The sequence below is a fragment of the Helianthus annuus genome, chromosome 13, assembly GCF_002127325.2.
Source record: "Helianthus annuus cultivar XRQ/B chromosome 13, HanXRQr2.0-SUNRISE, whole genome shotgun sequence".
In the NCBI taxonomy this organism is placed as follows: Eukaryota; Viridiplantae; Streptophyta; class Magnoliopsida; order Asterales; family Asteraceae; genus Helianthus; species Helianthus annuus.
In genome coordinates this window covers 32,597,490-32,609,772 of record NC_035445.2, presented here as the reverse complement: position 1 = coordinate 32,609,772, position 12,283 = coordinate 32,597,490, and the positions used below count along the sequence as shown (strand labels likewise).

At 41.0% G+C, this 12,283-nt stretch overlaps 1 protein-coding gene across 1 annotated transcript; it reads left to right on the top strand.

Moving 5' to 3' along the window:
• The first annotated feature begins 10,832 nt into the window (after nucleotides 1-10,832).
• LOC110900938 (protein FAR1-RELATED SEQUENCE 6-like) lies at nucleotides 10,833-11,675 on the top strand. The gene is made up of 3 exons (XM_022147795.1): nucleotides 10,833-11,084; nucleotides 11,173-11,277; nucleotides 11,463-11,675. The coding sequence occupies exons 1-3, from the start codon at nucleotides 10,833-10,835 to the stop codon at nucleotides 11,673-11,675; spliced, it is 570 nt and encodes a 189-aa protein (XP_022003487.1).
• The last annotated feature ends 608 nt before the right edge of the window (nucleotides 11,676-12,283 follow it).

Sequence of the window (12,283 nt, the reverse complement as noted above, 5' to 3'; positions counted from 1 at the left end):
TGAACATGAACTGATTTGTTATACGTGCATACGTTAGGACGTGAATGAATTACTTGTGAGTGCATAACCTAGCATACCGAGCAAACCAAGGTGAGTTCACACAGCCAAGGCATGGGTTCCCAGGGTGGGAATGGGTTGGATGATTACTTGTGCATACTTTGATACTGTAACGAACGACTAAACTGTTGATGCTTACGAACTACTCAACTGCCTTCGCACACACCCTGGTCGGTAAGGACTATGGTCGCGAACGAACTGATAAATTGCCTTCGCACACACCCTGGTCGGTAAAGACTACGGTCGCGAACTAACGAACCTAATCTTCGCACACATGCCTGTGAGGCCGCGATGGAACTGATACGATATGATACTTTATTGAACAAACGCACTATTACCCAAACTAAACTATTAACTGTGAACTCGCTCAACTAGTTTGTTGATTATCTGCTGCATGCCTTGCAGGACCTTAGGTACATATTGGAGCTTGCACACGGAGGAGCTGGTCGTTGTGGGGCTTGGATCTTGATCATCTTATTGAACACTTTTGATATTTGATACTTAATTGCTATGGGTTTTACAATAATACGCTTCCGCTAAACAATGACAACTTACTTATGTTTTGGAAACACCTTTCATATGGAAATGGTTTGGATTATACTGCATTTACTTTTATTTTATACAATGTTCTGTATGATTGGTGGCTTGATCCTGGTCAGTCACGCTCCCAAGCGGTGATACTCCGCAGGTGGATTTTGGGGGTGTGACAGATTGGTATCAGAGCCATTGGTTATAGAGAACTTGGTTTTAATATGTGAAAAACGTTTTTATTAAAACCAGACTATAACCAGAACAGTGCTCTCAACGATCCACAACGACGCTTCGCTCCACGTGCAAGACTCAACTCCCTAGGTAATAAGGTTTATGTTTATTGCCTACATGCTAGAATTTGCATAGAACTTTGCTCGTAGTATGCTTACATTACTTGCTCACAACTTGACATTGCATGAGAATACTTATGTGCTTACACTCTTCTGTCATCGCACTACTCGCGAACCTTTCTCACTTATGTTGCCTTTGATGTGAAGATCAATGGCCGCACGAATTACCATGACTCAAGCCCAGCTAGAGGCTCTCGTTGCTGCGGCAGTTGCAGCCGCCCAAGCAGGTAGTGTACCCTGCAGTATAAACACTAGGATCTTTAGATCCTACATTAATTCTCGTACTTAACTTTGCCCTATTCGTACACAATAGGTCAACCCGCTCAGCAACAACCTGCGTGTACCTTCAAGACTTTCATGGACTGTCGTCCTAGCTCGTTCAGTGGCACGGAGGGGGCAGTCGGACTCCTCCACTGGTTTGAAAAGATCGAGTCGGTTTTCGAAATGTGTGAATGCCCTGAGGCTCGCAGGGTGAAGTTCGCCACTGGCACACTTGAAGGGATTGCGCTCACTTGGTGGAACGCACAAGTGCAGATTTTAGGGTTGGCAGCTGCTAACGCCACACCCTGGAATGAATTCAAAGAACTGATCAAGAGAGAATACTGCACTAGAGAAGACATTCACAAGTTGGAGGATGAGTTGTACAACTTGAAGATGGTGGGTTCAGAGATTGAAGCTTACACCAAGAGGTCGAACGAGTTGGCTGTGCTATGTCCAACCATGGTAGACCCACCATACAAGCGCATTGAGTTGTATCTCAAGGGGCTTGTACCAGAGATTCAGAGCCACGTTACCTCGGCTAACCTCAACAACATTCAGGAGATCCAGCGTCTCGCTCATCGCATCACTGATCAGGCAGTGGATCAGAATAAACTGCCAAAGCGTGTCGGCGCTACTGCTACAGCTGTTACTTCAGTCACTCCAACAGCTGCTACTTCTGCCACACCCAGCGAGAATAAAAGAAAGTGGGACGGGGATTCCAGCAGGGGATCAGCGTCTGTTCAATCCCAAACTCAGCAACGTCGCACCAACGATTACCAGAGTCCGAGTCAGCAGTCATCGGGCAGTCAGGGACATAGTGGTTATAAGGGAAATCACCCGTGGTGTAACAGGTGCAACAAACACCACAGTGGAAGATGTCGCAGGAGTCAATGCCAAAGGTGCCACAAGATGGGCCATGAGGCCAAAGATTGTAGAAGCGCGCGACCAGTGAATCAGAACCAGCAACTTCCACCGCCAGCTCCACAGAATCAGCAGCAGCAGCCACAGCGTGGAAACCGGGGGTGTTTCCAGTGTGGGGCTGAAGGTCATTACAAGCGCGATTGCCCTCAGTTGAACCAGAATCGCAACAACAACAACCAGGGCAACGGAAATAACAACAATCAGGGTAATGGTAACAACAACAATGGGGGGAACAACAACAACAACGGCAATGAAGCTCGTGGTCGTGCTTTTGTGTTGGGTCGAGGAGATGCAGTGAATGATCCCAATGTGGTTATGGGTAAGTTTCTTCTCGACGATATTTACGTTACTGTCTTATTTGATTCGGGTGCTGATACAAGTTATATGTCATTGAAAATGAGTAAATTATTAAAACGTACACCAATACCTTTAGACACTAAACACGTCGTAGAACTAGCAAACGGTAAAAGTGTAGAAGCCGCTCATGTAGTCAAGGGTTGTAGCATTGTTCTAGCGGGTCAGACTTTCACGATTGATCTTATACCCATAGTCTTGGGTAGCTTCGACGTCGTCATCGGCATGGATTGGTTATCTCAACATCACGCAGAGATCTTATGCAAGGAAAAAGTTATTCGTATTCCTCGCTCCAGTCAAGAACCTCTCGAAGTTCAGGGCGACAAGAGTGGTGCTGTGGTTGGCATCATTTCATTCTTAAAGGCGCAGAAATGTTTACGAAAGGGACATACTGCCATTCTGGCACTTGTCACTGACGCATCAGCAAAGGAAAAGAAGCTGGAGGATATACCAGTTGTGCGTGATTTTCCTCAAGTGTTTCCTGAAGATTTACCTGGTTTACCTCCTCATCGTCAAGTCGAGTTTCAGATTGAGTTAGCTCCTGGAGCAGCACCAATAGCCCGCGCACCGTATCGTTTAGCTCCAACCGAACTGGAAGAACTGTCGAAGCAGCTACAAGAGCTCTTGGAAAAGGGCTTTATTCGTCCAAGCTCTTCGCCTTGGGGAGCTCCAGTGTTATTTGTGAAGAAGAAAGACGGTACGTTCAGGATGTGCATCGACTACCGCGAACTCAACAAGGTGACGGTGAAGAACCGTTATCCTCTTCCACGCATAGATGACTTATTCGACCAGTTGCAAGGGTCGTGTTACTATTCCAAGATCGATTTGAGGTCAGGGTATCATCAGCTGAGAGTCCGGGATGAGGACGTCTCCAAAACTGCTTTCAGAACTCGCTACGGTCACTACGAGTTTCTGGTCATGCCATTCGGGCTTACGAACGCGCCAGCAGTCTTCATGGATCTTATGAACAGGGTGTGCAAACCCTATCTCGACAAGTTTGTTATCGTCTTCATCGACGACATTTTGATCTACTCCAAGAGTCAGGAGGAGCATGAGCAGCATCTACGTATTATCTTGGAACTTCTTCGAAAAGAGCAACTGTACGCAAAGTTTTCAAAATGCGACTTCTGGCTTCGTGAAGTCCACTTCTTAGGCCATGTGGTGAACAAGGATGGGATTCATGTCGATCCATCCAAGGTTGATTCGATCAGAAACTGGCCAGCACCGCGTACACCGACAGAAATACGCCAATTCTTGGGTTTGGCAGGTTACTACAGGCGATTTATTAAAGACTTCTCCAAGATCGCGCAACCACTCACTATGCTTACACAGAAAGGTGTCGTTTACAGATGGGGTAATACGCAAGAGACCGCTTTCCAGTACTTAAAGGATAGGCTTTGCAGCGCACCTATTCTTTCATTGCCAGAGGGCACGGATGACTTCGTGGTCTATTGTGACGCATCGATACAGGGGCTTGGTTGTGTATTGATGCAACGTGATAAAGTGATAGCCTACGCTTCTCGGCAACTCAAGGTTCATGAACGGAACTACACGACGCACGATTTAGAGCTGGGAGCTGTTGTTTTCGCGCTTAAGATATGGCGACACTACCTGTACGGTACCAGGTGCACGATTTACACCGATCACAGGAGTCTCGAGCATATCCTTAAGCAAAAAGATTTGAATATGCGTCAACGAAGATGGGTTGAACTACTGAACGACTACGAATGTGCCATCAAGTATCATCCAGGGAAGGCCAATGTTGTGGCTGATGCCCTCAGTCGGAAAGACACTTTACCTAAGCGCGTGCGAGCGCTACAGCTTACCATTCAGTCCAGTCTTCCTGCACAGATACGAGCTGCTCAGATAGAAGCACTAAAACCCGAAAACGTCAAGGCTGAAGCCTTGCGCGGTTCAAGGCAACAAATGGAACAAAAGGAAGACGGCGCCCACTATGTAACGGGGCGTATTTGGGTCCCACTTTATGGCGGTTTACGCGAACTTGTGATGGATGAAGCGCACAAGTCTCGCTACTCGGTACATCCAGGGTCGGATAAGATGTACCACGATATCAGAACAACTTATTGGTGGCCAAACATGAAAGCTCTTATCGCAACTTACGTCGGCAAGTGTTTAACTTGTGCAAGGGTTAAAATCGAGTACCAGAAACCATCAGGCCTACTTCAGCAACCAGAAATACCACAATGGAAATGGGAGCAAATTTCCATGGATTTTGTTACTGGCCTACCTAGATCCCAGCGTGGGAATGACACTATCTGGGTGGTCGTTGATCGGCTCACAAAGTCTGCTCACTTCTTGGCTATCAAAGAAAAGGATAAGTTTTCTACCCTAGCAGACATCTACATGAAAGAAGTTGTTTCGAGGCACGGAGTGCCCATCTCTATTATTTCAGATCGCGATGCACGATTCACGTCAGAACTTTGGCAAGCGATGCACAAATCTTTTGGCTCACGATTAGACATGAGCACAGCATATCATCCTCAGACGGATGGGCAGTCTGAGCGAACTATCCAAACTCTAGAAGACATGCTTCGAGCGTGTGTCATAGACTTCGGCAACGGCTGGGAAAAACATCTCCCTCTGGTGGAGTTCTCGTACAATAACAGTTATCATACCAGCATTCAAGCCGCTCCATTTGAGGCATTGTACGGACGTAAATGCCGGTCACCCCTCTGTTGGGCAGAGGTGGGGGATAGTCAGATTACGGGTCCAGATATTGTTGTGGACGCCACAGAAAAGATAGCACAGATACGTCAACGCATGGCGGCAGCACGCGACCGTCAGAAAGCCTACGCGGATAAGCGTAGAAAACCATTGGAATTTGAGGTCGGGGACCGGGTTTTATTGAAAGTTTCACCCTGGAAGGGTGTGGTACGTTTTGGCAAACGGGGCAAACTAAATCCGCGGTACGTCGGACCATTCGAAATTACAGAAAAGATTGGCAAGGTAGCCTACAAGTTGAACCTACCAGCTGAACTCGGAGCAGTTCACAATGTCTTTCATATATCGAACTTAAAGAAGTGCCTATCAGATGAAAACCTCATCATTCCTTTTAAGGAACTCACTATCGACGAGCGGTTGCAGTTCGTCGAGGAACCAGTTGAAATCACGGACCGGGATGTTAAGGTCCTCAAACACAAGAGAATCCCTCTTGTTCGAGTTCGTTGGAACTCCCAGCGTGGCCCGGAGTATACATGGGAACGCGAAGACCAGATGAAAGAAAAGTACCCCCAGCTATTCGAAACCAATGCATCCACTTCTGAGGCTGAAGCTACTACTACTGAATTTCGGGACGAAATTCCAAATCAACGGGGGGATGATGTGACACCCCAGGAAAACCAGTGAACGATGTAACTTACCTAGCTTCCTCAGTGAGTGCGTACCAAATTTCGGGACGAAATTTCTTTTAAGTTGGGGATAATGTGACAACTCGAGTTTCTGACTTTCACTTTCGCATTTATTGCGCGTTGACTTTGACTTTGACTGTTTAGTTGTTGGATTGTGGACTTGAATTATACGAGTTGTGTGTTAATGAAAATATATATATATACGTTTTGATTGTTTGATCGTGCATAGTTGTTGTTACATTGTGAAACTTGTAAACTAGTTAGCATGAAACACATTACATTACACAAACAACCTTCGAAGGATGTCCACGAAACATGGTGCATGAATCGAAGGATGACGAAACACATCCTTCGATCCGGAAGATCATCCTTCGGATTGATAAGTCTCGAAACATATCATTCGGGCCATGAAGGAATCCTTCGACATCCTTCGGCCCAGTCATTCAGATGGGCTTGGCCCATTTCTGTAATACGTATATATACGTATAAGCACATAACCGGCTGTCATTTTCTGTCATTTTTCAACCCTAAGAGCCATTTCACTGTGACGGCAGACTAGAAACCACCGGAACCCTTTTTGCGTGACCAAACCCTCATCTCGGTTAGTAAATCTATTTGATTTGATTTGATCGTTCGCTCCTCTGCGTATGTGCTCATGTGTCGTGTGTTTTGGTTGTTGAAGTAATCTGAAATTGATGCATGATTAAATATTAGGATTCTTGTTACGATATTGATGATATAGTTTTCATATAGGATTGTTGTTGACGGATATGTATATGATTCTATGTGAAACTCGTTACGATTGAATACTGATTTCTGGGTGGCGTTAATCTGGATTTAGTCATTACTTCTGATAGGGTTTGATAATGTATTACTGTGTGTTAACCGGTTTCGGGATACGCATAAACTAGGGATCACGATGGGTATTAGAATTATGATGATTGCATGATGATTAGATGATGATCCTATGATTACTGCATGATTGTTGTTTGATCGATAATGTTGATTGACGGCTGTTAGCATGCTTAGGGTTTCTGAAATTGTAACTGTTGTTAACGTAACTGATTGTATCGAACGATACTTGTCTACTCGAAACATAGTTATTGTCGAAAGATAATGTATATGCCGAAAGATAATAGTAGTGACCGAAAGATAGTTGACCGAACCATAATTTGACCGAAGGATAGATTTGATCGAAGGATAGCATGCTTCGAAACATGACAAAACTGTTGGTCGAAAGATGAATTATGAATCGAAAGATATTAGGGTTTTGATAATGCTTTGAACAGTAGAACATATGTTGAATTAATTGTTATGCCATGCTTGGTGATGAACATATTCGTGTAATACTACGTGTTGTGCCGATATGCAAACTGACTGTTACGTGAACATTAAATTGCATGCGTATCGTTGTGAACATGAACTGATTTGTTATACGTGCATACGTTAGGACGTGAATGAATTACTTGTGAGTGCATAACCTAGCATACCGAGCAAACCAAGGTGAGTTCACACAGCCAAGGCATGGGTTCCCAGGGTGGGAATGGGTTGGATGATTACTTGTGCATACTTTGATACTGTAACGAACGACTAAACTGTTGATGCTTACGAACTACTCAACTGCCTTCGCACACACCCTGGTCGGTAAGGACTATGGTCGCGAACGAACTGATAAATTGCCTTCGCACACACCCTGGTCGGTAAAGACTACGGTCGCGAACTAACGAACCTAATCTTCGCACACATGCCTGTGAGGCCGCGATGGAACTGATACGATATGATACTTTATTGAACAAACGCACTATTACCCAAACTAAACTATTAACTGTGAACTCGCTCAACTAGTTTGTTGATTATCTGCTGCATGCCTTGCAGGACCTTAGGTACATATTGGAGCTTGCACACGGAGGAGCTGGTCGTTGTGGGGCTTGGATCTTGATCATCTTATTGAACACTTTTGATATTTGATACTTAATTGCTATGGGTTTTACAATAATACGCTTCCGCTAAACAATGACAACTTACTTATGTTTTGGAAACACCTTTCATATGGAAATGGTTTGGATTATACTGCATTTACTTTTATTTTATACAATGTTCTGTATGATTGGTGGCTTGATCCTGGTCAGTCACGCTCCCAAGCGGTGATACTCCGCAGGTGGATTTTGGGGGTGTGACAATTATAGTCATTTAAAAATCACGGGGGAAGTGGGTTTATGAGTTAACAATATGATTTTTCTATTTTGCCATTTTCCTCACATGTTTCCCTTGTTTTTAGTTAAGTGAATTCTATATTTGGGGATCACATAATCTCAACTATTAATTTTGCAAATTGATGGCCTAGATTATCTCCTACGTTATCTACGCTAAGATTGTGTTGTAGAATAACATTTCTCTTATTACCTGGTAGTTATATATATATATATATATATATATACAGGATGAGGTTCATGAGTGAACAACATCCTTGTTTGTGAACCGTGTGAACCAATCTGAGGCATTGATCATTTTTTTAGATGTAAAGGATATGATGGTAATCAATCAGTTTAAATTAGGAAGTTATATATTTTTGTTAACATTAAACTAACTACCCCTTATGATCTTTAAATAGTTATAAAATTTTAATACATTAATATTTTTTTTATTTAAATACACCATAAAAACGAGTTTTTTTATTCTCTTTAAGTCCAAATATGATATTGCTATAGTTTTTTTTAATAAAAACGAACAACATATGCATTTTTCGTTTTCTAGCGTTTTATTGTTTATATACACAGGTGTACATGAGTACAATATACAGATGTACAACAGTGTACAGTGTACGAACAATAGCCTGTACACTTGTGTACATGAGTACAATACACATATGCTCAACAATGTACATTGTAGGAACAACGGACATAACTGACATCCCTTGTTTAAAGGGATTTGATTTTATTATATTTAAAAAAACAATATTCAGTTATGATAGGATACCAACATTACCAATAGTACACATTTACATGATTGCCCCTACCAGCCCCATTTCTTTCTTATATTTAATTTAATATTTACAAGTTTGCCATTAGCATTAATTTTCATCATCTAACAAATGAAGGGCCAAGATCTGTTCATTTGTTTACAAGTTAACCATTGTTCACTCTAGAACCCTACCCTACATTATATATATATATATATATATATATATATATATATATATAGACAAAGTGTAGGATACAAATCCCCTAATCGTAAATTACATACGCGACTTTATTGGCCGTACACGTGTCCTGATTCGTTTTTCTCTGATAAGGTTAAATCAGACATTTAATTCAATCATCTAAGGGCAAATTCGTCTCTTCATTCAATCAGCGAGAAGTTCGTTACACTAATATCCCAGTAATTATTATTCGAATCAGTTTCAAATTTTTCATAATTCTCAAATTGTAGTTTTTTATTCTGCGTTAGGGTTTGATTCAATTGTTTTTTCGATGGATCCACAGAGCAGCACTAGACAAAACACAGATGTTGATTTTGAAGAAGCTCGACCGATCGGTGATCATGCTCAATTATCTGCGTATCAGAGAGTTTCGATTGAGGATGTTTTAAATCCGGAACCTGCAAATCCAAATCGAAATGCAAGTACAAGTGGTGTAAATGAGTGTTCTAATGGTAATTATGTTATTAATTCATATCTTTAAATTGTTCGTAGACTTGTTTTGTTAAATCGCAACAATGATTTTGCATTGTTGTATCTGTTTTTGAAGTTTGAATTTTGAGTATATTTGATATGAAAGTAACATGTATAAGTTAGCATGTTATGAGTCTTGTAATTCGCATGTGATGTTTATTCTAAATACTAATTTTCTCATGTCATGATATAATAAATTGCATGTGTAAAACATATTATCAAAATCATCATTTTCGCATGATATGGTTCATACAATTCGCACGTGTTGTTGTTCTTATGATGAAATTATGCAGTTATTAATATATCCCATGTAAGGAGTCCGATAATTCACATGTGTTTTTCTTTTTTTGATTTGATTTATATAGATGAAAGGGTTTACACTCCGGAGGTTGAAGCATCAGCTACACCTATGGTTGGAATGCAATTTACCTCTATTGAACAAGCATATGCGTTTTACCAATCATATGCTAAGTTAGCTGGTTTTTCTACTCGGAAAGGTGGTGAAGTACACAATGGTGGTATAATCAAAACTAAGTATTTTGTTTGTTGTAAAGACGGACGTAAGCCATTGTGTATTGACGATCGTTATTCGAAGTCAAAAAAGCCATTCAAATCAAGGAACAGGGGGACCATTAGAACTGGGTGCAAAGCTCAACTTATGATTTGCACGGTGGATGGTATATTATATACAGTAAAGAGATTTGTTGATGGCCATAATCATAATTTTGTATGTCCACATGATATTCATATGCTGCCAGTGTACAGACAATTGTCAGATGTCCAGGAGGAGATGATATGGGAACTAGGCACTTTAAACCTTGGCCCTGTCAAAGCTTTCCATATAATGAGGAAACGTTATGGTGGTTTCGAGAACGTTGGGGCCACGGTTGATGATTGAAAAAATTTAGGAATCGAATTAACAACTATATATGAGAATATGGCGCTGACATGGTGATTAATAGCTTGACCGACAAAAAACAGTATTTAGTTGATTATTCGTTTGAATATTCTGTTGATGATGACAAACGGTTAACTGGTTTGTTCTGGGCCGATGGGTTATGCAAGTGTAACTTTTTGGAGTTCGGGGATGTGATATCGTTCGATGCAACTTTCAAGACAAACATGTAAGTGTTACATAAAATGGTTTTTAATTATTTTCGCATGTTATATGATTTCCTAAACTTGCAATATCGCATGCTAATATACATTGAAGAGTAGGTTGTGAATATATCGCATGTTATACTGTATATTTTCGCATGTGATATTTTGTCTATTTCGCATGTTACAATGTGTATTTCGCATGTGTTTGTTCAGTACAAGATGGTGTTTGTTCCGTTCACTGGGATTGACAACCACTATCGAAATGTAACCCTTGGAGCTGGGTTGTTGGCATCGGAGAGCATTGAATCCTATAAATGGCTTCTGAATTCATTCGTAAAGTCATTTGGTCGGCAGCCAAAAGTTGTAGTGACGGACCAAGACCCTGCTATGAAACAGGCTATTGAGGAGGTTTTTTCTACCAGCAGACACAGATTGTGCATGTGGCACATAATGAAAAAAGTGGCAGATAAGGTATAGCATGCTATATTGTCTTTCGTTAGCGTTTTTTTATAATATAGATTTTGTTATAGGCTGATATAAAAAGCATTTATCGGTATAGGTTGGACACGAGTTGTGCAATAATGATGAATTTAAAAAGAGGATATGCGATATTGTATGGACTGATTCCATTGAGCCTGAAGAATTCGAGAGACAGTGGAAGTTGGTGATGATTGAGTACGGTCTCACTGAAAACAAATGGATTGATGATATGTTTTCGATGAGATACATGTGGATTCTAGCTTTTTACCGGCATAAGCCCATGTCTGGTCTCATGCGAACAACTTCGAGATCAGAGAGCGAGAACCAATTTTTTGCCAGTTGGCAAATTCACAACTCACTCTTGTACAGTTTATGAATCATTTTGATGGTGCAATGGATGTCCAAACGTTCAATCACAGAAAGAATGATCATATTTCAAGATATACTGAGCCTAACGATTGGAGCCAAACTACTTTGGAAAAAGATGCTGCTAAGATATACACCAGGTCTATATTCTTTGATCAGCAAATAGAGATATATGGAACTATTACCGAATGTCTGTCGATGGACACCAAAATCTAGGGTCTACAGATCAGGATATCGTTGAAAGACTTTAAAGCTCATGGAGATGGGTTATTAGAGGTACTATAGCATATATATTTAGAACATGCGATTTGAAAACCTACATGCGAATTTCATTCAGAACATGATTTTGCAATATGCGATTTTGATGTACGCATGCGATTTTAAATTAATACAATTAAATGATTTTTTAGACATACGAAATTGTTTATTTACACATGCGATTTTAATTTTTAATATATATATATATGTATATATATATATGGTTTTCTTAGGTGTGGTTCAAGAATCTTGAAAATGATGTAACTGCACAGTATAGCTGTTTGCGTTTTGAGCAGAATGGGCTGCTATGTAAACACATCTATTTTCTTTTCAAGATGTTTGGTGTTAAAGAAATACCAAACAAATATGTTATGAAGAGATGGACAAAGGATGTGGTCCCAAATGAATTAAACGCAATGTTCGATGTAAAGGTAGGTGATAAGGATGAGCAACACAAGGCTAAACAGATTGCTCGTGAAATCATCTACACAGGGGAGTATTTGGTTAGCAATTTGATTTCCGACCTTGATCAACTTGTTTTAGTGAGGGATCAAATGAAGTAGATT

What these genes read in the sequence shown, in the direction of transcription:
- LOC110900938 (XM_022147795.1), top strand. Translation starts at nt 10,833, where the DNA reads ATGGTGTTTGTTCCGTTCACTGGGATTGACAACCACTATCGAAATGTA. An exon ending in TGAAAAAAGTGGCAGATAAG is followed by an intron (nt 11,085 to 11,172) that starts GTATAGCATGCT and finishes TTATCGGTATAG; the next exon opens with GTTGGACACGAGTTGTGCAA. An exon ending in TCGAGAGACAGTGGAAGTTG is followed by an intron (nt 11,278 to 11,462) that starts GTGATGATTGAG and finishes ACTCTTGTACAG; the next exon opens with TTTATGAATCATTTTGATGG.